The sequence below is a fragment of the Palaemon carinicauda genome, chromosome 40, assembly GCF_036898095.1.
Source record: "Palaemon carinicauda isolate YSFRI2023 chromosome 40, ASM3689809v2, whole genome shotgun sequence".
NCBI classification, from domain to species: domain Eukaryota; kingdom Metazoa; phylum Arthropoda; class Malacostraca; order Decapoda; family Palaemonidae; genus Palaemon; species Palaemon carinicauda.
This window is the reverse complement of record NC_090764.1, coordinates 42,305,659-42,332,177: the sequence shown is the minus strand read 5'-3', so window position 1 is coordinate 42,332,177 and position 26,519 is coordinate 42,305,659. Positions and strand designations below refer to the sequence as shown.

Sequence of the window (26,519 nt, the reverse complement as noted above, 5' to 3'; positions counted from 1 at the left end):
TGGAGTACCTGACCACAGATGGCGCTGGTGAGTACACCCCCCTCTTGTATAGCGATCGCTGGCGTATCCCGTCCGTAGATTTCTGTCGGGCAACGGAGTTGACAGCTACATGATCATCGGGTAAGATTAATATTGAAAATTTAGGTTTATAAAGAATCATCCATGTCCTGTCTTACCATATGTACCTATGTGAAAGAATGTAGATTAAGGATCCAAAGGCAATCCTAAAAACAAACATGTGGCACTCTACAATTCCTACCCTTAATAAACATAAACCCAATGATTTTTACATGGTTTCCCTTGAATAGAGAAGACCAGAGGTTAATTGGCACTGTCAGGTACTTGAACGTAAAACAACAAAGATACAAATCTTTGGGGGCTCTCATTTCTTCACTCCCCCATGGTGTACTGTATTTTGTCATCCCATGCACTATTGTAGGCTCTCAAGATGACATGTACTAGCCAATAAATCATATTCACTGAAACCTGCTACTTTCCTTAGCCTATAAAGGGGAGTAATCTTGAATTGTCACCCCTGTGATGCATAGTTCTTTACAAGTACTGTATCACTACATAGCACTCACTGGATGGAGCAGGTCCTTATTACTCATGACAGAAGAAAAGAAATGTAAACACTAGCTTAAATACAGTCTTGTTATTATTATCATTATTATTATTATTATTATTATTATTATTATTACTAGCTAAGCTACAACCCTAGTTGGAAAAGCAAGATGCTATAAGCCCAAGGACGTCAACAGGGAAAATAGCACAGTGAGGAAAGGAAATAAGGAAATAAATAAACGATATAAGAAGTAATGAACAATTAACATGAAATATCTTAAACCATTAACAACATTGAAACAGATATTTCATATATAAACTATAAAACGACTTATAGCAGCCTGTTCAACATAAAACATTTGCTGCAAGTATGAACTTTTGAAGTTCTCCTGATTCAACTACCCGATTAGGAATATCATTCCACAACTTGGTTACAGCTACAATAAAACTTCTAGAATACTGTGTAGTATTGAACCTCATGATGAAGAAGGCCTAACTATTAGAAGTAACTGTATGCCTAGTATTATGAACAGGATGGAACTTTCTGAGAAGATGTGAATGTAAAGGATGGTCAGAATCATAAAAATCTTATGCAACATGCATAATGAACTAATTGAACGATGGTGCCAGAGATTAATATCTAGATCAGTAACGAGAAATTTAATAGAGCGTAAGTTCCTGTCCAACAAATTAAGATGAGAATAAGCAGCTGAAGACCAGAAAGGAGAACAATACTCGAAACAAGGTAGAATGAAAAGATTAAAACACTTCTTCAGAATAGATTGATCACTGAAAATCTTAAAAGACTTTCTCAAAAACAAGTTATTTTGTGCAATTGAAGAAGACATAGACCTACTGTGTTTCTCAAAAGTAAATTTGCTGTCGAGAATCACACCTAAAAGTTTAAGTCATACAAAGTTAAAGAAACATTATCAATGCTGAGATTCGGATGTTGAGGAGCCACTGTCCTTGATCTACTTACAATCATACTTTGGGTTTTCTTAGGATTCAACTTCATACCCTATAATTTGCAACATACACATATTTTATCTAATATCTCTATTAAGGGATTCAGCAACCCCAGATCTACATTCAGGAGATAGAATTGATGCAAAGAGAGTAGCATCATCTGCACATGCAACAAGCTTGTTTTCTATCAGTAATCTTCAACAATGCCTTTTGAAGTGGCTTGTAAGAGGACTGATGAAACTTTTAAAGACCAAAGAAAAGTCCAAATTGGCAAGTTTAATCAGGTCAAGCCTCTAACTCATCTGAAGGTCCCATATCTTGTCTAAAAACCTCAAATATAGTACTTGTAAGCTGGTAGACCCTTTATCCTTCATAATGAAAGTGAACAACTTTCTGCTTTGTTGCTGAAGTTGCTGAAAATTTGTTTGACTTATATAAAACTAATCAGGTACCCAATCTTGTTCTAGCTTTCAATATAATTTCTTGCTTTGAGCCCATCACTACGGCTAATAAATGAAAAATTTTAAATACAGGGTTTGCAAGCTTGTTTTTCTAAGTATTGCTGTACAGTAATAATGTACAAAGTATTCTCAAAATACTTTCCCTTACAGTTATTTCATTGCTATAGATGGCTTACTTAAAGCAGAGAAGCCTAGGCTAATTTTCTATAGGGACATGATATGATGGTAATACTACTCCCTGTCTTTACAAACCCCTAACAAGCTTAGTTTTTGTTAGTTTTATCTGAGCAGGTCAGGTAGAAATATTCCTGCTGGTCTTCTGCTGGGCGGGAGTTCAAGACCTGCTCCCGGTCAATAGTTTCAAACAATATGTGCAACCTCAATATCGTTGTGAGCTAGGGATGGGGGTTTTTGGGAGCCTATAGGTATAACTACTGAGTTATCACCAGCCGTTGCCAAGCCCAGTCGTTGCAGCTTGACGGAAAGGGGGACACGGGCAATGATTACTGCACATACATATATATACAGCATATATATATGGTCAGCCTCTAGGGCATTGTCCGTCCCTTGCCTTTGCCATTCATGAGCGACCTTTAAAAACCTATAAATAAGGAAAGTGATTAAATCCCACTTCGTATCTCATTGACTAAAAATAATATCTCTTCAGTTAATCAACTTGCATAACAAGAAACTGAAGATTTCTTTTTCAAGAGGCACAATGATTAGGCCAAGACTCGCTACCAAATCAAAATCCAAGACAAAGAATGGTTATTGATTAGTCTTATACAAGTCAGCACATCTCTGTTAAAGAAGGTTTAAAGAACTAAAAGCAAATCTTAATCACCCGATTTTTTCTATATCTAAGATAATATTTTTTAATCTAGCCAGAACAAAGTTGGAGAACTGAAGAGTGTAAATTGTCTTGGAAGTACTGTAGCCATTTTTTCAGATTTAGCAGAATATGAAACTTCCAAACTTACCTTAATCAATTTATTAAGGTATACCTCAGCAGTTAAGTTACACAGAGATTGAAAAGGCAATACTTTCTCACTTTCATCATGTCTCTTGAGTTTTCTTCTTTCTCTTTTTCTGTACCACAGGTGATTTTTTGGCTTGTTTACCATTTTAAAAAGGGTATCTGCGTGAGTGTGTAGAGAACTCATTTCGCCTTTGGATGTACTGTTCTAGCTCATACATTAACCCCACTAACATTATTCTGTTATTACGTAGTGGCCGGACTTGCCAGCAAACAGCATAAACTATCATCTGAAACATGATGAAGTTCTAAGCAACAAGAACTTGGCCAAAGGTGAATAGAAAGCAACATAACTTCCCAGATTTGAAAGTCTTTTCCCCAGGTCTCTAAACATCAGCTCCATCATTTGGAGCAAAAACTGACAAATGATGATAGGAAACCAAACAGCCATAGTTAGTGTTGGTCTGTGTTCCCTTACCCATGATAAAGGGTTACAAGTCTGAGATAATAAAATCTGTATAGAGATGTACACCCTAAGTAAAATAAATGTGTAAATTGGAATACTAATAAAAATCCATTGCCTAAATACTTCAGCAGTGAAAGGGAATTAAAATCTGTTCATCATGCAAGCAAATCTCTATAAAATCTCTATTGTACATGCACTACATGTTCACCTATGTCATAACAGATGAGAATTGCAAAATGTACTTTTTATTAAAGAGCAGATGCAAATCATATAGGCCTACAGTTAAATCCTTCATTCCCCCTTCACATTACAACAATGACTTCAAAGCATTCAAGAAGTTCATACCAAATACAGTACAGTATACAGAATTCAGTCCTGTAGAGTATAGATATATAACAGCACAGATTTAATGTTTTACAAAAATCTTTAAGGGAACTTTACAAGTTTTTACAGGTTTCAATAAATCAGAATGTTTTCTGAAAATAGGATGTGAAGTTTTGACAAGAGTGCAAACAAAAATGAAAAGCAAAACTTGTACAAGATGTTTCAGTACCTTTTCTGAATGGATCACTCAAACATGAGACGCCCCTAGGGTGGGCTAAAAACAAAATCAAAATTATTAGTATCATATAGAGCCTTTTCAACATCAAATAAAACCAAAAAAAAAAAATTCCTGCACTATTTAAATTTGCTACCTGAATGATAAACATTATCAATATCTCTTCTGGCTGATGAAGACACATAAAATCATTTGATGTCCATCTGCATCCATAATTCAAATTTAGCTACATATTACTTTCTTAATCACTGAAAATGAACTATACATAATTCATGAAATAAAATGGCAATTATTTTTTTCAGGTTATGTAATAATTCAATATACTGTAACCCTATAGCAGTTTCCTTAGTTCATACTCATCTTTTGATATTCTTACACTCGGCAAAATATATAGAGAGAGTACAATACATCATCAAGTAATATCATAATGACAGAAAATATATAACATTGATACACAGTACTGTTCTTAGAAAGTTGTCACCATTAAGATTCTTCCTCTTTTCCATTTTCAAAAAGGTCCCAAAAATATGTACTGTAAAAAAAATAAAACTACCATTTATGAAAGTGCTTCTTTTTAAAGATTTTCCTAATCTTTTCAGAATTGAACTAAAGAATACTATTAAACTAAGCATTCTGAAACAATTGTTACTTCATTTTGCCTCTCCATAGAGAATATAAAACTAAGGACAATTCGGAAAGTCCATACAAAACCCTTTTTTGGGCTCAAGCCATGGCGTCCTGATGGAATGTTCCTTTTTGGTAGCTTCCTTGGGTAATCACTACTAGGATTTTCCCAGAGAATTAAACCACAGGTTATCACAGAATTCTAACTTCTGGAGCGAGTATCCTAAAGGTTTCCCCTTAAGACATCGTGTAACAACAGGGGACACGCATGTATAGACGTGCCACATAGCTATCTACACCCCATATAGAGTTAACGCTTCAATATGGCGGACAGGGAGTGGCTGGGAGCTGAGCCGCAGCCAATCTAGATGTGGCGATATCGGTACTCGCGATGTAAACAGACGGACGCCATTGCTTTTGATGACGTCACGTCCATCCCCATTCCTTTGCTAGTAGCTCGCTCGCTTGGACGTATTTTTCCCTTTGTGCGACTTTATCTACTTGCATCCTCGCTATATCTCAACCTTCAGCTTCACCTTCTTCTGGAAAGTTGAGTACAAAGGTTTAGGTATTGTTTAAATAAGCTCTGGCCTTAAAGTAAATCTTACTTTTCGAGATATCTGCATAATTGTGGCAGAGCTTTGCCAGACCGGTCAGCGCCATTTTATGACGCTGCTGTTGCTTGCATGCCTTATTTAGTTAGCCGCAACAGCCTTACCGGTATATAAATTACTAATCAGCGCTATTAGTTATTTAGTCTTCATAGCTAGGAACTTTATATCGTGTTTTTGACGCATTTGTTAGGGTCTTCGCTGACCCCATACCTGTAGGCTTTGATTAGCCCCTAGGCCAGTGAGCCTATTCCAGTGTTAATGCATGATATTTCAGTGATCCTAGTGTTAGTTATGAAGATATTGGCATTATTTTACAATACCATTGACAGTGATGTAAGTGTTTTTCGCCTTCAGGGACCATATAGGGGGAAGGTTATCTTGAGTGCCTTGCTAACCTAACCTTATGATAGGACCCCTATATGCTCTCTTCATCCCCAGCCCTAGGGCTTCCCTCTGGTAATCTTGTATCCTATTACATGTGATAGGACAAGACTCCTCAGAGTACTGTATCGCCTCCCCACCTAAGGGAATGACCCCCCCTTAGTGTTGCGGACCTTAAAGGTAGGATCCCCTCCTTTAAGCTGAATCGGTCCTTGACCTTTTCCTTGCGATACGTCTTCTCCCTTCCTTGATTAGGGTCTAACAACCCTAATCCAGGTTAGGTTGAAAGGGCTGGTTTATGTACCTTGCTGAAATATACGCGTGCACCGTTTTTCAGTTGGTCCACCTACTTTAGGTTAGGGTGTGCATCTCCCTTCCTAGGTGGCCGCTCTGGTGCATAACCCATCCTTTCTTATAAGAAGACCCTTTTCCCCCCCCCCACCTATCTCTTGCCTAGCCTAACCTACCAGTAGGTTAGGCTTCATATGTCCCCTGTCCTACACTCCACCCTAGGCTGGAGTGCTGGACCCCGTGGTGCTCCCAGTGTTGTCCGCTCTGATACATAGACCCTCCATAGTGCTATGGAGTCAGTTATCATTTGGTCGACATGAAGAGTCTCCACCCCTTCTTTGGGTACACCCTGTCCTCTCTTGGACTGCCTTAGCCCCCGGTCATTACGGCCCCTGCTTAGGATGATAGATTCACCTCTATCATGGTGGTACCTTTTCCAGAGGTGTCTTGACTAGGCTAGTACAGCCTTGCCATCCCACCTCCATCTTTGGTGCTTGTCCCCTGCCGCCTCTACCCCGGCATTACCGCCGCTACGGGTGACTTCCTTATCCTTGCCGCCTTCCCCCGAGTGCCGGGGGATCGCCGCCGGCCGCCGGCTTATCGCCGTGGTCTCTCCATTCCCTCATAGCCTCGGCACACTGCCGACCCCTCCCGGAGTGCCGGCACTAGCAGCCGGCCCCCGGCCCCGGCTATGCTCCTTTATCCTTACCCCTGTCACCCTCCGACTGCCTCCGGCTGCCGGAACCGCCGCTCCTTGCCGGCGGCCGCCGCTACCGGCTGCCGCCACCCTGGCTTCTTTTGACCATAGAATGATCATTCTTGAATGCCAGAAACTCTGCTCGAGCGGCTTCCGGCGTGCCGGGGGTATGCCGGACCTGTCCGGAGGCGGCAAGATGCCTTGCACCCCTTCTCTCAGCTATCTTTACTAGCGATAGCTCCGAAAAACCGCACCTAGACGGCTTGTTAACGCAGACAAACTGGTACGGAATCGTACATTTTGTTCAGTTTTCACTCTGTCTTCTTGCGTGTTTCATCTTTCCAGCACGCTACGTGTAATTGGCACGTCTGGTTGCCGGAACCTTACTAGGATCTCATGATCCCCAGACTTTCTTGATAAGATTTCAAGCCTAGTCTATAATATGGTAATTCTAAATGGAATTCCCATTATCAAGACACCTTCCATGGAGGCCTACGGCCACCTGGGACTGTCTGATGCTACGGCAACCAGCCGGGCGGGTTACACGAGGCATGCGTCTGTCTCCTTTCACCCACCCTTCTGTGCATCACAGTTAACTTATGTTAATATTAACTTGTTAATAATTAACCTTATATACGAGCCATATTATGACTCTACAATACTCATCGTCTCTTTCCTTTACAGGAGGAGTACGTCAAGTGTGACCACGACTTCTGCGCGGTCCGTCGGCCACACTTCTATGGACACACGGCGTGTAGGACACACGCCCCTTGTGCTCACAAGAGAGGGGATCTCAAGTACTGGGGCCCCACCACCTGTTCGGTCTGCCAAGAATGCCTACAGAAAGCATTCTATGATCCTCCCTCAGCGGAGATTCGGGACACTGCTCGGGACAACCTACGCAAGAGGGTACGTGGCCTTCAAAAGAACGCCATTGGACCATACCTAGCCACAGAAGAAATGAGATCTTTGCTGTTCCCAAAGGCCTCACCAGACTCAGTGGTCCCAGTCGAACAGATCCCCGTCGTCCAGATCACAGTGGAACCTGATACTGTCATGGCTCAGTCCATGAATGATTGTCACCTGGATTCAGAACATGATGAACACATGTCAGAGATCTCGGAGGACACCGAGAAAACCCTTATGGCCCAGGGTGAAGGGGAGGATGATGAAGAAGAGGACCGGGTAGTATATACCGAGTCCGATAAGGAGGATGCCCCTCCCTCCATCCCCCCTCCTACTCCTACACCGTCGGAAGTGTCTCTCCCATCTACGTCCTCCACCACGACTCCTCTACCTACGGCACAGGATATGATTCGGCTCATTGAATCCGTGATGGAGCAGAAGCTCCAAGAAACCCACAAGATCATTCGGTCGATGGGAGGTTCCGAGGAATCTCGCAAAATCTCCATCAAGGACCTCCCCGCATGCTCGAGCGACAATCCGTGGCGGTTCGCCGAGCATATGGGCATCGCTGATAACAAGATCTTCGTCAGCGATAAGATCGGTTCCATAATCCTGGAAGAAGTGGAGTTCTTCCCCCGCTTTGAGGCGTATCCGGACCCAAGCTAAACGAACACCTCCTTCGTAAGGAACAGGAAACGAAGGAGAGGCTGGCAGCATCTCTCACTCTCCAGGTCCAGATGGACGTAATGGCTGGTGACACCAGAGTCCCTGACCATTACATGGTCCTTGCCAAATCTCATATGGCAACCTTAGTCAAGGATCTGTACCATTTCATGCGAGCTCGTAGAGCCTGCAGAGAATTCGTGTTCTCCAGTGCCACTGTCAGACACGAACCCCGGAAACTATTACCTCCAACATCTGGGGCAAGTACCTCTTCCCGTCTGATCTAGTGAAAGAGATCACAGACAAGGCCGCATCTGAGAACAGGAACCTTCTCAACAAATGGGGCATGTCTAGGAAGAGAAAGCCCTCTCAGGATGACGGTCCTCAGCCTAAGAGGAAGCAGTCGAAGCATAGACCCCAGCAACGTCAGCACAGACGTTAGTTTCCGGCACCCGCTACTCCCCAAGTGGCCGCTCAGCCGCCACAGACCTTTCATTTGGTCCCACAGCCGGTTTTGTCCTCATCACCGGCCTTCAATCCCGCTTTCGAGCAGCACTCCACTACCTCACGTCCCAAGGGTAGAAGCTCAGGCAGGGGTTCCGGCAGAGATTCCTCTCGCCGGCCCTCCAGAGGCAGAGGAGGACAGGGAGCTAGCGGCCGAGGCAGCAAGTCCTCGGGACCCCAGAAGCAATGAAGTGCTTCCGGTGGGAGGAAGACTCCGCCACTTCCAGGATCGCTGGACCTTCGACTCCTGGGCACACAGCATCATCAAGAAAGGTCTGGGCTGGAGCTGGGCGCAACCACCCCCAACCTTCCGGCAATCCTTCCAACGTTCAACCCCCCTCCTGGAAGAATATGTGCTAGACCTCTTGAACAAGAAGGTGATAAGAAGGGTGAAGTCCACAAGGTTCCAAGGGAGACGGTTTTGTGTTCCCAAGAAAGACTCAGACAGACTCAGAGTCATTCTGGACTTATCCCCCCCTCAACGTATTCATATCGAACAACAAGTTCAAGATGCTGACTCTTCAACAGATCAGAACCCTCCTGCCTCGAGGGTCTTTCACGGTCTCGATAGACCTGGCGGACGCATACTGGCACATACCTATGAACCATCACGCTTCCTCCTACCTAGGATTCCGACTCCAACGGAAAAGCTATGCCTTCCGGGCCATGCCCTTCGGACTCAACGTGGCCCCTCGGATATTCACAAAGCTAGCGGACGCAGTAGTACAACAGCTCCGCATCCGAAACGTCCAGGTGATGGCCTACCTCGACGACTGGCTAGTGTGGGCGCCCTCGCCCGAGGATTGTATAGAATCCTGCAGAAAAGTTACCCAGTTTCTCGAACACCTGGGATTCCAGATAAACGCGAAAAAGTCTCGTCTATCTCCAGCTCAGAAGTTCCAATGGTTAGGCATCCACTGGAATCTTCAGTCACACCGCCTTTCCATTCCAGCAAGAAAAGGAAGGAAATAGCAGGGTCTGTCAAGCGACTGTAAAAATCCAAACGGATCTCGAGACGCCAGCAGGAACAAGTTCTAGGCTCTCTACAGTTCGCCTCGATCACAAACCCAGTGCTCCGTGCACAGCTAAAGGATGCAGCGGGAGTCTGGAGACGTTCCGCATCCATCGCTCGAAGAGACCTCAAGAGACGGCTCCCAAGCAGACTTCGACTTCTTCTAAAGCCGTGGTCAGAAGCGAGGGCCCTAAAAAGGTCCCTTCCTCTCCAACACCCACCTCCATCTCTCAACATCCATACGGATGCTTCGTTGGAGGGTTGGGGAGGTCACTCCCACCAAAAACAGGCTCAAGGCACTTGGTCTCCCCTATTCAAGACGTTTCACATCAACATCTTGGAGGCCATGGCGGTTCTTCTGACGCTGAAGAAACTCTCCCCGCCCCCGTCGATACACATTCGCCTGACCCTGGACAGCTCGGTGGTAGTGCGTTGTCTCAATCGTCAGGGCTCAAGATCGCCCAAGATAAATCAGGTGCTCCTGACAATCTTCCGTCTGGCAGAAAGGAAGAATGGGCACCTGTCTGCAGTTCACCTACAGGATTCCGCAATGTGACAGCGGATGCTCTATCTCGGACAAACCCGATAGAGTCGGAATGGTCTCTAGACGCAAGATCATTCTCCTTCATCTCTCACAGAGTCCCAGAACTCCAGATCGACCTCTTCGCAACGAGCGACAACCATCAACTTCCTCGATATGTAGCCCCGTACGAGGACCCCGAAGCGGAAGCGGTGGACGCCATGTCCTTGGATTGGAACAGATGGGCCAAGATTTACCTGTTCCCTCCCACCAATCTTCTGCTGAAAGTCCTCTCCAAATTGAGAACCTTCAAAGGGACAACAGCTCTAGTGGCTCCCAAGTGGCCCCACAGCAACTGGTACCCCTTGATCCTGGAGATGCAGCCAACGCTGATCCCCCTCCCGGACCCAGTTCTCTCCCAGCAAATACAGAAGTCGACTGTCTTCGCTTCTTCATCGAAAATCAAGGACCCTCATCTCATGATTTTCTCACCCTAGCCGCTAAGAAAAGGTTTGGGATTTCGAAGAAGAGTCTAGACTTCCTCGAGGAATACAAGACCGAATCCACGAGAAGGCAATACGAATCGTCTTGGAGGAAATGGGTCTCCTTTGTCAAGGCAAAGAACCCCTCGAAAATCACCATAAAATTTTGCATGTCCTTCTTCATTCACCTTCATGGACAAGGCTTGGCAGCCAACACGATTTCTACTTGCAAATCGGCCTTGACTAGACCTTTGTCATACGCCTTCCAAATAGATCTGTCTAGCGACATCTTCAACAAACTACCGAAGGCATGTGCCCGTTTACGACCGGCACCTCCTCCGAGACCAATCACTTGGTCTCTAGACAAAGTTCTCCACTTCGCCTCCAACTTGGACAATGATTCATGCCCTCTCAAGGACCTGACTCAGAAAGTTATATTTCTCTTCGCTCTAGCTTCGGGAGCCCGAGTCAGCGAAATAGTGGCACTATCTAGAGAAGAGGGACATATCGTTTTCAACGATTCAGGAGACCTCTCCCTCTTCCCTGATCCGACGTTTCTCGCAAGAACGAATTACCTACCAAACGATGGGGCCCGCGGAGGATATGCCCCTTGAAGGAAGATGCCTCTCTATGTCCAGTAGAGAGCCTTAAGGTCTATCTTCATAGAACTTCAAACTTTGGTGGAGGCCAACTCTTCAAAGGAGAAACATCGGGCAGCGACCTGTCACTGAAACAATTGAGAGCAAAAAATCACCTACTTCATTCGCAGAGCGGATCCAGACAGTACACCCGCTGGTCATGATCCTAGGAAAGTCGCTTCGTCTCTGAATTTCTTTCAGAGTATGGATTTCGAAAGCCTCAAGAACTATACAGGCTGGAAATCCTCGCGTGTTTTCTTTAAACATTATGCGAAACAAGTGCACGAAGTGAAACATTTTGTGGTAGCCGCAGGTAGTGTTATGAAACCTGCTCTGAACTCTGCTTAGAACAGTGAGTTATTAGGGACTCTAACTCGTCGGGTGCCTATGTTGACCCTCAAGTGATACGTAGTGAAGCAGAAACCACCTTGTGTTTTCTTTAACTGTTCTTACTTCAGGTGAAATGTCATAGTAGATTACCACATGAGTGCTACATGCCACGTGCATGACGTGTGTTACATAAAGACTAACGTTCCGTAGAACGAGTGCCTACTAATACTTGATTCTTCCCTTTCAGATTCAAGAGCACGCCTTTATGACTATGTACATTTTTATCAATGTAAATGTTTTTTACTATTTATTGCATGACATGTATTGATTTACCTGCAATTATATAATAAAATGTCTATTTTATTACTTGTGCGTCGCCCTTGCTCCTTTCTTACTATGAAATATACTAATTGTCATAGTTTTATTACCCTTTATTCCTGGTTAAGGAAAATGCCAGGATTTACTCCGGGCATTTATTTATATAGAGCAAGTAAGTTTCCTTAGCGAATACTTACTCAATTATGAAGATGAGTCAACTCCATACACGAAGTGTTCAACCACCACTTCTTCAAGTTTGTTTCGACGCGAATACCAAATCGCTCTGACTTATCTTATGGATCTCATTGTTCCTTCAGCCTATATGAATAGCCTTCCCATGACCACTTTGATCTTAGCATAGCCCGTGGGGACTTCCATGCCAGGGGGGCAGGAAGGCAACTGCCTCACGGTAGCTCTAGTATAGACCACTATGCTTTCGGCTCAATGTTTTAGCACTCACTTATAAAGGGAAAAAGTCTACCACGATACACTAATTCTCTGGTACTCTTCCATCAGGACGCCATGGCTTGAGCCCAAAAAACGGATTTTGAGCGAAGCGAAAAATCTATTTTTGGGTGAGATAGCCATGGCGTCCTGATGGACCCACCCTGTCTGTTATCAGGTCCCGCCCTGCGCCGCTGTATCATGGTGATGAGCGAGCTCCAGACTTTCAGAATGAGGATGGACGTGACGTCATCAAAAGCAATGGCGTCCGTCTGTTTACATCGCGAGTACCGATATCGCCACATCTAGATTGGCTGCGGCTCAGCTCCCAGCCACTCCCTGTCCGCCATATTGAAGCGTTAACTCTATATGGGGTGTAGATAGCTATGTGGCACGTCTATACATGCGTGTCCCCTGTTGTTACACGATGTCTTAAGGGGAAACCTTTAGGATACTCGCTCCAGAAGTTAGAATTCTGTGATAACCTGTGGTTTAATTCTCTGGGAAAATCCTAGTAGTGATTACCCAAGGAAGCTACCAAAAAGGAACATTCCATCAGGACGCCATGGCTATCTCACCCAAAAATAGATTTTTCGCTTCGCTCAAAATCCGTTTTCTTTGCTACTATATATATGTATACGCAAATTTATGAAGCCGTAATATTTCTAAATATGTTATCCTTCTAATTTGCCTAAATTTCAGGTACATTAACATATTCACTACCTTTTACAAGCCTGGCTGGTGATTCCCCTCTCTTGTTTTTCAGTAACCAACAGGTATGCAGGACAAATTTATAAAAAAAAAAAAAATTCTAACTTGGTTTTGCTTGCCTTGAATTGAAACAACAGATATTTAATGATAACATCTATTATTCTAATACTTATCATATGCTTATAATACTTACCTCCGAAAGTTGCAATTTTTTCACCTTTCAAATAAAAGAGTATAAAAGAAATCTCTCTCCTTTCCTTATGTTTCCTACTTCATAGTACATTATTTTTCATGTAATGCCATCTGTGGAGTGTTACTGAAACCAATGTTGTGGTGTGATGCCAAAAACTTCATAATCTTAAGGTTGAAACATACTTCAACCTAATAAAGTTCTTGACATCACCATGAAAGTAGGAAGAAGTCTAGGTAAGTATTGAAATTTTACATTTCATTATTAAAACATTTCAATGAATCTTACCTGGTGCTCATGATGATGATTTCCACACTCTTATGTAGGTGGGTAAGTGAGGAAAAGAAACTAAATATAACTACGTACATTGATACCCCAGTTCACAAGTTTAATTTGTACCGGGAGTGAGCTCACAATCCAAAATGCTCATAAACTAAAACAATTTTTCCAATAAAAAATAAAGGAAATTCACTTAGTGCATTCCATATGTCCACAAATAGACATATACTCTAATTTTTAAAGGTTTATAATGTTATTTACACAAGAAATTATAACCCAAACATCAGAAATGAATACTAATTAATAGGTCACAATAAAGAACAGAAATATATTGACAAATTAACTTTTACTTTATCTTCGAGGAGAGTCATGACTGGCATGAGGGAGACGAGAGAGGAGGAGGAGGAGGAGGAGGAGGAGGAGGAGGAGGAGGAGGAGGAGGAGGAGGAGGAGGAGGAGGAGGAGGAGGAGGAGGAGGAGGTTACCGCTAGAGGGAAGAATCTCCCTCCATGATATGTCCTGGTAAAACATCGGGTGTCAACTCTCGTGAACGGTGTTTGCTATCACTAACTGAATCACTGAATTTATTCTTTTGGGAAACAATCTTTTTTTTATCTCCTATGTTCAACCTTAATAAGCAACCTATCTAGAGACGACTGTTTTAGTCTTCTTTAAAATAGTATGAAAATTGGACGCTGCTCACCCTGCCGAAACTTTATCAGGGTGATGTGATTCTACAAAATTTTGTGTGGTTTCCTACATTTCCAACATCTATCTCATTTCAATCGAGACTAGAGCTTTGTGACAGCTTCAAGTCAAAATTCACTTTATCATCTTATCGAGGTAAATCAGCAGCCTTCAAATTTATAGTGCTCTCGAAAGAGGCTTATGCCAGCCAGGTGCCTTTAGTTAATTCTGTGATATGCCACAATATCAATTACTATACATAAATGTAAATCTCTTGAGCTTGAATCGGAAGGAGTCAAAATGAGTCGAGTTTCTTTACCATTCTTCTATCTCAGAATACGATTTAATTGGTAAGAACCTGGATTACGGCAAGCCAAAGCACTGATACTAGAAGACACTGAACCAAAATGAGAAAACAAAGTTGATGATAAGGATTCAATTCTCTAATGTGCTAAGATGTACCCATAATAAAAACAACTGATAAATCATTACCACTAGGCATCAAAATCTCTACAGTATTTCCTTACATGAATATGGTAGCCTAAAATAGACCCAGTTAAGCTGGAAGAACCACCAGCAACAGGGTCATTATCACCTAACGATACATTACATGAGAATAAAGGAACAGTTAAAATGATGAAACTAAAGAACTGTTTCATAAAAATGCTAAACTGATATTTAAGGCCAAGACAGGAGTATTGTTCTCCTATCTGGTCTTCAGCTGCTGATTCTCACCTTGATTTATTGGACAGGGACTTACGGTCTATTAAATTTCTTATTCCTGATCTAGATATTAATCTCTGGCAATAAGTTCATTATGTATGTTGCATAAGATTTTTTTTACAATTCTGATCATCCTTTACATTCAGATCTTCCCGGACAGTTCCATCCTGTTTGTATTACAAGTCAGGCCTTCTCCATCATGAGGCTCAACACTACACAGAACTCTAGAAGTTTTATTGTAGCTGTGACCAAGTTGTGGAATGATCTTCCTAATTGGGTAGTTGAATCAGTAGAACTTCAAAAGTTCACACTTGCAGCAAATGTTTTAATGTTGAACAGGCTTACTTAAGTTCTTTTATAATTTATATATGAAATATTTGTTTTAATTGTGTTAATGTTTTAAAAATATTATATTTTAACTTATCATTACTTATGTTTATTTATTTCCTTATTTCCTTTCCTCACTGGGCTAGTTTTCCCTGTTGGAGCCCTTGGGCTTATAGCATCTTGATTTTCCAACTAGGGTTGTAGCTTAGCTAGTAATAATAATAATCATAATAATAACTGTTTAGTCACTCTTTGAGCTCTTTAATTCTTACCTATATACTAGAAGACTTCAAGTGTATTCACTAACCTAACTTGAGACAACTTTACCAATTTATTACTTTCCATTCTCTTAAATTTCAAATCTCTATCATATACCCTTTTTGACACAAACTGAACATATTCCATTGTAAGTATCCCTGGATACTTTGAACATTTTGAACATCTACGCTTCAAATCACAGGTATTATTAAATTGTAGCCCATTCACTGAACATTTGAAACATAAAATTTAAAATCAGAAGAAAATATATGGTACCTTTATGCTCTAGCGCCATCTACAAAACTATTAGTAAAAAGTATCCTCATTACCCCAAAGCTGTTGTGCTGAATGGTTGAAACACCCTGAAGTTCCCAGGAAACAAGAGGTAATGATATTGCCCTCACACAACAACACTGGTTCCACTAACACTTCACAGATGGCGATGTGGGATCAATAATATACTAAGGGAGAGTTAATATTAGGAATAAAAAAAAAAGTTTTTTTACCTTTTTATTCAAAAGGTTAAAAACTGTAGCTTAGTGGAGGTAAGTATGAACTCCAGATAAGATTCACTGAAATAATATTTAATCTGAGGTTGCTTGCCTTGAATTCATCATAAAAGAAGAGCCATAAAAGCCTAATTTTAAACTACAATAAATCACAGTAATCCCTAGCCATATCGCATTTCACTTATTGCTCTGTCTGTATGTCGTATATTTAAAAATATATTACTGTACAGTATATGTAAATCTATATCGCGGATTCATTTTTATATCATATTTTTTATATTTGAATAATCCTTTTTAAATATTAATTTTTGGGTTATATAAGCTTAAATCTATGAAGATAATAAAGAAAATTAGAAAAATCATAAAAAAACAAGGAAAAATATATACTGTAGATTTCTGTATCAACTTCATGGTTGTTTAGCTACTGTGAGGGGGAGGGCTGGGATGAAACACCCACAATAGCAGGGAATTACTGTATTTCAATAGAATTCATGTACTTTTCATTCGCATATGGAAAGCCTCCGCCATAATAAAAAAGCAAAAGTAAAATTTCCTAGATGTATGTAAAACACTACGTACCAGTTGCAAAACAACACTGGTGAATAGAGAGGCAGCGTAAACAGCATCTGCTCCTATCAAGCACCAATTTTCTGTCTTATTCTTCTTTGGCATAAGCAATTTGTGTAGAATATCTCAGCCACTGTGAGTGGAGAGGTAGATAAGAACTTACAAAAATTCCAGGTATTGTACCGGTAAGTATTAAAATAATTAATTTTAGTTCTAAAATTAGGTTTACAGTACAGTATTTCCATGAAAATTCACAGAATTCATGTGCTGAGTGTGACATTGCCCTGGAAGGAGGGAGGGACAGCAATATTCAAACTGAAATAAACTAGGATAAACATATGACAATTACAAAGCTTGTTGTCAACACATGAGACATAAACAAAGCTCTTACCAGCTATGAACCAAAGATCAAAAAGCCAAAAGCAATATGCATCTGTCCAACCTGCAGAGGATCTCCCTATTTTGAATATGGAATAGTGTCTAACATTCTTGATAACTTAAAATATGAGCTAAAGTAAATAATGAGCTAATTGTGAAACAAAGTTTAATGTGAAAAAAAAATCAGTGGTAAAGACAAATAAAAAGCTTGGTAGTACAGTAATCTTTTTCTGTCTCTTAGTGTTATTCCCATCATTATTCTTTCTGTAGCTCCCACAGTTGTAACAGGCTTATGTTCTAAGGCTTTAGCAATTCTCCAAGTTTTTGGTGCATAAGTTAATACTGGTAGAACCAACCGATTACATATTTTATTTCTAGAGAAATGATATTTTGATTATAAAATGAATTTTTGAATATACTTACCCGGTGAATATATAATAGCTGACGTCTCCGACGGCTCGACAGATTCCAAAAACTCGCGAGCGATCGCCGTGAAGGTTGCGGGTGTGACCACCAGCGCCGACTATCGGCCAGATACCGCATATACTTGTCAATTTCTCCAGTTCTTCTCAGTCCGCTGGGTCTCTATCGGGGAGGAAGGGAGGGCCTTTAATTTATATATTCACCGGGTAAGTATATTCAAAAATTTATTTTATAATCAAAATATCATTTTTAAATATTAAACTTAGCCGGTGAATATATAATAGCTGATTCACACCCATGGTGGTGGGTAGAGACCAGTATTAATACAATAAAGGCGTATATGCTCAAGAGTTTTTTGACAATTATTTCATAAAAAACCAACTTAAGTATAGGTACCTGGTAAGGAAGCTGACTCTGATGATTACTTTGCCTCATTAGTCTGCTTTCCTCACGAAGCCCAGCCATCCTCTCAGGATGCTGAAAAACTCCCAGGAGCTGTTATATCCAGGGCGAACACCCCTATAACAGGACCTCATCAATACCCTTAATCTGGGCGCTCTCAAGAAACAACATTTTGACCACCCGCCAAATCAAAAAGATTGCGAAAGACTTCTTAGTCTCCCGTACAACCCAAAATAAGCTTAAAAGTTTCAAGAGTAGATTAAAAGGATATTGGGATTAAGGGAATGTAGTGGTAAAGCCTTCACCCACTACAGTACTGCACTCGCTGCTACGAATGGTCCCAGTGTGTAGCAGTCCTCATAAAGAGTCTGGACATCTTTCAAGTAATATGAAGCGAATACCGACTTGCCTCTCCAAAAGGTCGTGTCCATAATACCTTTAATGGATCTATTTTGCTTGAACGCTACTGAAGTGCTATCGCTCTGACTTCATGAGCCTTGACTTTAAGTAAATTACGATCCTTCTCACTTAAATGAGAGTGTGCCTCCCGAATCAAAAGTCTAATAAAATAAGACCACGCATTCTTAGACATGGGCAAAGAGGGCTTTTTAACGGAGCACCATAAAGCCTCTGAACAACCTCGTAGCGGTTTAGCTCTGGATAAATAAAATTTAAGAGCTCTAACGGGGCACAGCACTCTTTCAACTTCATTCCCCACAATCTCAGAAAGACTGGGGATATCAAATGATTTAGGCCAAGGACGAGACGGAAGTCCATTCTTGGCCAAAAAACCAAGTTGAAGAGCGCATACTGCTTTATTAGTGGAGAAGCCGATGTTCTTGCTAAAAGCATGTATCTCACTAACCCTTTTAGCCAAAGCCAAGCACACCAAAAAAAGTGTCTTGAGGGTAAGATCCTTCAGGGAGGCTGAATTTAATGGTTCAAACCTGTTTGACATAAGGAACCGTAGGACCACGTCCAAGTTCCAAGCAGGAGTCGAAATATGACGCTCCTTGGAAGTCTCGAAAGACTTAAGCAGGTCTTGGAGATCTTTGTTATTAGAAAGATCCAAACCCCTATGCCTGAAAATTAATGGTGGATGCAGAGAGGGAGCGACCGTTTCTCAGATAAAGCAGAAACTCCGCAATCTGCGCTACAGAGGCACTTGGAAGAGGAAATAGAGGAGGACTTGCACCAGTCTCTAAATACCTCCCATTTCGACTGATAGATCCTGATGGTAGAGGATCTTCTAGCCCTCGCGATCGCTCTAGCTGCCTCCTTCGAAAACCCTCGAGCTCAAGAGAGTCTTTCGATAGTCTGAAGGCAGTTAGACGAAGCGTGGGGAGGCTTTGATGAAATCTCTTTACGTGAGGCTGTCGCAAGAGACCATCCGCAACGGCAGACTTCTTGGAACGTCTACCAGCCATAGAAGTACCTCTGTGAACCACTCTCTCGCGGGCCAGCGTGGAGCAACCAACATCAACCTGGTCCCTTCGTGAGAGGTGAACTTCTGCAGCACCTTGTTTAGGATCTTGAAAGGCGGAAAGGCATAAACGTCCAGGTGAGACCAGTCCAGCAGGAAAGCGTCTATGTGGGCTTCCTCTGGATCCGGAACTGGAAAGCAGTAAGTCGAGAGCCTCTTTGTCAGTGAAGTCGCAAAAAGATCTATGGTGGGTTGACCCCATGTCATCCATAGCTTCTCGCACACAGTCTTGTGCAACGTCCACTCCATGGAGATGACTTGTCCTCTTCTGCTGCGGCAGTCCGCCAAGACATTCATTTTTCCTTGCACCAATCTCGCCAAAGGAGGGATGTTACTTGCCTTAAATGGAGTTCCTTCTGATCCGTGGACCAAAGACCCGAGCATTCCAGACTGTCCAGTGGAGCTCCCTAACCCAAATCCGATGCATCTGAATACAACACATGGTTTGGGTTCTTGATCGCAAGAGAAAGACCTTCTCGAAGTCTGATGTTGCTGTCCCACCAAGTCAGACATGTCTAGACTGAGTTGGAGATTGGGAAAGAGATACTCTCTAAGCCCTTCTCCTTGTTCCAATGGTTTAGGTGAAATTGGAGAGGGCAAAGGTCGAGTCTCCCCAGAGAGATAAACTACTCCAGCGATGAAAGAGTTCCTACGAGGCTAGTTCAAACTCTTACAGAGCAACTGTTTTTCTCTTGCAAGTGAAGGACTTTTAACAGAGCTTGTTCCATTCTTGTGGGAGACGAAAAAAGGCCCGAAAAATCAGACACTGTATCTCCATTCCCAAATAAAGAATAGTCTGGGATGGGGTACTGTAAGTTACGACTTCTCTACGTTCACTATGAGACCTAGCTCCTTGGTTAGGTCTAAAGTCCATTAGAGGCTCTCCAGACAGCGATTTAATGACGACGCCCTGATTAGCCAGTCGTCAAAATAAAGGGAGGCTCTGAATCCTCAAAAAATGTAGAAAGCTTGCTACATTTTGCAAGGGCCTTGTAAAAACAAGAGGAGCAGGAATGAGGCCGAAGTACAGTGCTCGAAATTGGTACATTACTTTCCCGTCCACAAACCTCAGAAGTTGTTGAAAGTTTGGATGAATCGGGATGTGGAAGTATGCATCCTGAAGGTCGAGAGAGACCATCCAGTCGCCTTCCCTTACTGCTGCCAAGACAGATTTGGTAGTCTTCATCGTAAAGTTTGTCTTGACAATGAACACATTGAGCGCACTTACATCTCAAGTACTCCTGCAGTGAACGTGGCTGCCAGATCATTGGAGCCATCCCTGATAGCCTTGTTCCTGCAGTGAACGTGGCTGCCAGATCATTGGAGCCATCCCTGATAGCCTTGTTCATGCATGACATAATTGTACAGCAATACATTGACAGCTGGAGAGACCTTCTTACTTAAGGCTCCCAGGGACCAATCCAACAAATAAAAACTTCAAACGCTCGAAAAAAACTCCTAACAGGAGATGGTCTAGCTCTGAAGCCGACCATAAAATCTTGGAGCGTCTCATGGCTAGACAACGAGGAGAGTCCACAAGGCTTAAGAAGCCTCCCTGGGCAGAGGCAGGTACTCCCAAGCCGAGAACTTCTCCTCGAGCTTCTCCTGTGTCACACCAGATGCCCGAGCGAGAAGCTAATTAAGAAGGAGGAAAAGCAAAAGCAGACTTTCCTAAACTTCTCCTGGATTCCAACCAGTCTCCCAGCAAGAGCATGGCCCTCTTGGAAGAACAAGAGAGAACTGACTTCGTAAAAGTAGGCGTCGAAGAAAGTCTAGGACAAAATTTCACTAAAGAAATTCATAATTAAAATACAAGGGATTGTTGGACCACCCTAGGTTACTCCTCTTCTGAATGACTCCCCAAAGGTACATTAGTTGAAAGGGGGTCATCTACTTCTTCAGAAGGCACATCATCTGATAAATCTAAAGTCTTGCGAGAAGGAGATTTATATTCAGAATGACGTGAAGGAAAAGCCTGACAGGCTACATCAACTTGTATATGAACAGAAGTTAAAGTTGGAGGGTCGATGTCACGTTGTGACTGCAGAGAATGTTATTCTACTACACGTCGTGACAGAAGTAACTTCCGTTCAAACGTCCCGTAGTAACAGCGGTGACTGCTGTTCGATGCTATATCGTGACTACGATGACTGACCCTTGACGTCACGTCATGTCTACGGTGTCTACCGCTCAACGTCACGTCGTGTCTGCGGTGTCTGCATCTCAACGTCACGCTGTGACTGCGGTGGCTGACGTTCAAAGCGATCAAAGTTACATCGAGATTTATGCTCCGCATCTCGCTTAACAGCAAAGCTGTCACTAGAGATAACGTCAGCGTGGCGTAACAAAGCTCGTCTAGAAGGTTGAAGACCCGAATCACGTATCCCAGAACCGTGACGTACAAAAAGCAAAGGATCCTTTCGCACAGGAACAGGATCGAAAGCTTCTATCGAAGAAGAAAGCTTTAACAGCATATCTAACTTCGGATCAACCTGTGACTGCAGTGGCTGACGTTCAAACGTCACGTAGTAAACAGCAGTGACTGCTGATCGATGCTATATCGAGACTACGGTGACTGACACTCGATGTCACGTTGTGTCTACGGTGTCTACCGCTCAACGTCACGTCGAGTCTGTGGCAGAAACGTCTGTACATGAACGTCATCGCTATGAACGGGACTCTTATTATGACTACAGCTAGGACGTTGAACTTGTTCTGAAGGAACTAATAAATGTTTCAACCGTCTCAAAACTTTACGCCCAGGCTTTTAAAGAGACGAATCATCGGAAGACGAGGAGAAACTTCGTCTCTCCTGTCTTATGGCAAGGACGTGCTTGCCGAGCAACGTCTGATACCTTTGAGGGAACGTCTGTTCGTTGGTTTACACTCCTCACTCCCTTAGGTCCTACGACATTCCTTCTCCCTGTTGCAGGGGAGCCTGAAAGAGGTCTCGGACTAGGCAAGTGACAAGCACGAACAAACGAACCCTCCGCAACACAGAACATGTTTTTTGCACTTACTTCACTGATATCGTATTTTTCAATAATTTCACATTAAACATGAATAAAACTGATTTCTACCTGAAGCACGCAATTCTCCCTTACATCAAAAGGTTAGAATTGCGAAATGAGTCGTATAATGTAAGCACATTAGTACAAAATGAAACACACATACAAAAATCAATAAACATATACATATATATCGAATAAAACGGAAATATATAAAGTTAAAAAGATCAGTGACTGGGGAGGAGACTAAACACTAGTTCACTACGGACTACGTTTTCAATCTCTCACCGTAGAGTGCCTTGGGACGAGAATAAAAACTAAAACGTTTTATCCTCTCTCCCCGTACAGAGACTTGGGACGAGAGAAAAAAAAAAACTGAATCGAGAACAACGTTACTCGCTCCCAAACTCCTTGTACAGAGACTTGGGACGAGAATAAAGATCGGATCGTTCTCTCTCTCTCTCTCCGTCTCTCTCTCTCTCTCTCTTGTCACTCACAAGAGAATGGCCCACTCACCCTTCGTCAATAACAGGTTATTTGACTAAAGGAAAAAACTGAAAGGACTAAGAAATTGAAAATTAACAAGTTCCTTTAAATTAGTATCTAAAACACTTCAGTTTGAAAGAAGAATGAACAAAACGTCAAAATCGATTTACTCTTTCTGCAAAGTGAAACCGTGATTCTCTCTTTCTCTATCGTAACGATAGAGCGCAAACTGCGTAGCATAAATAAACCAAACGTTAGTTCATCTTTGAAAAAACAGCACGAAGACTATTCAAAGAATATATTTCTTAAAATATTTTCTAAAAAATATTCATTTCATCACTCTTACAGCGCAACTGTTTTAAACTAAACAAAAATAAAAGTTGAATGGGCTCAACGTTGTTTAACTTCGTTTTCCAAGTTAGGACCGCCTACATAGAATAGGTAAAGGCCGCATATAAACAAAAACATAAAATTTATCTTGATGTTTAGTATAAATGGAAAGCTAATCGAAGAGGCCTAATAAAGGCGGGTGAGATATAAAATATAAAATATATAGAGGTAAATCTATAAATATCAACAATAATTTATAAAGTGATAAAATAATTACTAAAAGCCTTTAACACACTTCCGTACACTGAGGGAAGGGTCGGCCATCTTTTCTCTATGGAAAAACCAGAGATTAAAAAAAAAGCAAGGGCAAAACACTTTTCCTCTCCTTTCAAAAGCATTTCTTTTGAAGATAGTATTGAATAATCCAACACGGCGAAAGCAATAAAACCAAAACCAAGTACTTCACCAATTCGGTCAAAAACTCGAGTTCATAAAGCGAGCGGAACCAACTTGTCGACAAGACCGACAGAGAAGAACTGGAGAAATTGACAAGTATATGCGGTATCTGGCCGATAGTCGGCGCTGGTGGTCACACCCGCAACCTTCACGGCGATCGCTCACGAGTTTTTGGAATCTGTCGAGCCGTCGGAGACGTCAGCTATTATATATTCACCGGCTAAGTTTAATATTTAAAAATTAGCATTTTACTTTTCATAATATAATTTTCTTAACCAAAATCTCTCTATCCCATGCTTAGCCTTCTTTTAATTTTGGTCTCACGTCTAGGGGAAACACTGCCTGTCCTGGGTATGTATATTCATTAACAATCTCTAGAGGTTCCTCCATAAACATTATTTTTGACTCTGCATTTTCACTAAACATTATTTTAGTTTCACTCATATCCACTTTGTCTTACATTTCTTCTATCATCTTTTGCAATTCCTCCCATGATTTACTAAACAGAACTATGTCATTGCAAATTTCAAGTTGTTAAGCTATTCCCCATTAATTTCAATTCCTACATTTTCCCCTATGTAAATTTGAAAAAACTTCTGCGCATTCTGTGAATAATCAGAATTTTCTTACTACCTTTATATAGTTTCAGGATTGCTGTACTTCCTGTATAGATATCTTCAAGTGTTCTAACATAAGACTCATCTATTCCTTGTCTTTGAAGAGCTTTTATTACTGCTGAAATTTTAACAGAATCAAAAGCTTTCTCATGGAGATAAATGCTATTCATAGTACAGTAGTTTGTCATACTCCATTGACTTTTCCATTACCTGGTTAATTATATGGATAAGGTCAGTTGTTGAATGCCCGTTTCTAAAGCCTGTCTGCTCTCTTGGTTGATTGAAGTCTAGCTGTTTTTTCTAATCGGCTTAATATGTAAATATTTTATATATCACTGAGAGTAAACTTATTGGGCAGTATCTTTTCACAAGTCTTTTATGTCTCCCTCTATGTGAATTAGTATAATGATAAAGTTTTCCCAAGCTGTGGGTATAGAGCATTCTTGCAGGCATTTTGTGTAAAGTTCAGCGAGTTTTACTACTATCAAATCTCCATCTATCATTAAATCTATTATTGTTACTATACCTTATGACATATCATTAATATCATCGCAGGATTTGCATTAAGGTAGGATTTCCTTCTAACTATACTACTGAAAGTAACTAAATATACTGGTCTACTTAACTATCAATTAATCAAATATTTTAATTACCTGTGAACCAATAAAAAGTACCAAATTCTACCAAATACTAACAGATATTCAAGCTTAACCTATCTTGGCTTTATGCTGCATACTAATCTACCGTTACACTGTATAATAAACCAAGCCAATAGCTATTGCTTAAGAGAAATACTTTGTAACTACAATGATTTCCTGAATACTATACAGTAAATTAAATATCGCTACCTTTTTTCTGAAATTCCTTTCCATTCTTTTTGAAAACACGATATTCTGAAAATGAAACATCTATGTAAGACATAGCAAATCAGTGATAACATCAAACTCCTGTCATATCAAAATACTACTTTTGTAAAAGATAACAAAATCTCTCAAAATAGTTAGTTTTACATAAGGAACTGAATAATCTTCACAACACATAAAATCAAAATCAACGCTGAGGAGGGAATCTAATGCGTGAACCTGTGCTAGAAAAGAATAAGTTATATTAGTTGCATTATATCCTGTAAGATTACCTGTAACCTACCAATTATGAGCCAAGTAAACACCATAGGTGTAAATGTCTAGAAAAAAATACACAGCGGAGAGGGGTTCCAGCTCACGACTCACTGAAACAAGTCAGATATGTTTTCAATATTTTACCACAACAATTAGACTTTCGCCCAAGATGATGAAGTGTAATTCGTAATTGTAGTTATCCTTCCTAAAACAGGAGCCATAAACTCATATAAGCAAGTGTTCACCAAATGCATGAGAGGTGAGCATCTCTTGAGATAGGCTTTGCATTAGATGGTATGTAGCTCAAATGAGCAATAATACAAAGAAGTGTTATGGTGACATTACTTGCAACAGAAGATACAGAGTTCACATGTGCAAGCGCACAAACAGGCATTCAGACAGCTGATACCTCAAAAGCAAACAAAACACTACTCACATGAATATATGTAAGAACAGCAAGAGCAATTGCCACTTAAAAACATGACAGTAATAGGCATAAAAATTTCCCACAAAGAAGTATACAAAGAGCAACTGATACCTCTAAAGTAGGCAGCAAATGGCTTACAACAGCATAAGCAAGAACTGCTGCATGAGAAGCAGAGAGGTCAAGATCAGGTGAGTGAACGACTGACAATTGAATTGGGTGTTTTGACACCTCAAAGGTGCATGAACAGCTGTTTCCCCAAACCCAAGCACGACTGAAGACAAAAAAACAGTTACAAGATCACATGCATGAGGAAATATGAAAGTACAGTATATAATTGTAAACCAAAGAGGTTAGCTGAAATCCCACCTCAAAACTCAGCTAGAGTACTGAATTGAAATATAAAAGGGGGGCACTAGCTGCTTAAGCAACGGCTGCAAAAAAAATAGTAAATAAAAGGGCAAAAGAGGAAGTAAAATATCTCAGATTTGGGGGGATCTTTAACTCCTGATCTGCAGATTGTGAGTTAGATATTTTAACAATAGGCTATAATTACCATACACAATTTAAAAGAAGGATTACCCCCATAATTTATGTGTTCGAAGTTCTCTTCCATTACAGAGAAGCACCTTCTTTAAAAACTAATTGTAAACTATGTTAGTAAACTGATTCCTTCAAGAGGATCAAATAGGTTTTTTTTATAACAGTATCACCTAGGAAACAT

The 26,519-nt window shown here is 41.3% G+C and overlaps 1 protein-coding gene across 3 annotated transcripts in view; it reads right to left on the bottom strand.

Moving 5' to 3' along the window:
* The window catches only part of LOC137631738 (differentially expressed in FDCP 8 homolog), a 216,076-nt gene that overhangs the window by 50,348 nt on the left and 139,209 nt on the right, over positions 1 to 26,519 (bottom strand). For 2 of the 3 annotated variants that reach the window (XM_068363641.1, XM_068363642.1), the window contains exon 8: positions 3,990 to 4,034. The exons of the other annotated variant lie outside the window; for it this stretch is intronic. In XM_068363641.1, coding sequence (XP_068219742.1) covers positions 3,990 to 4,034 — 45 coding nt within the window. The remainder of the gene's footprint in view (positions 1 to 3,989; positions 4,035 to 26,519) is intronic. 3 annotated transcript variants of the gene reach the window in all.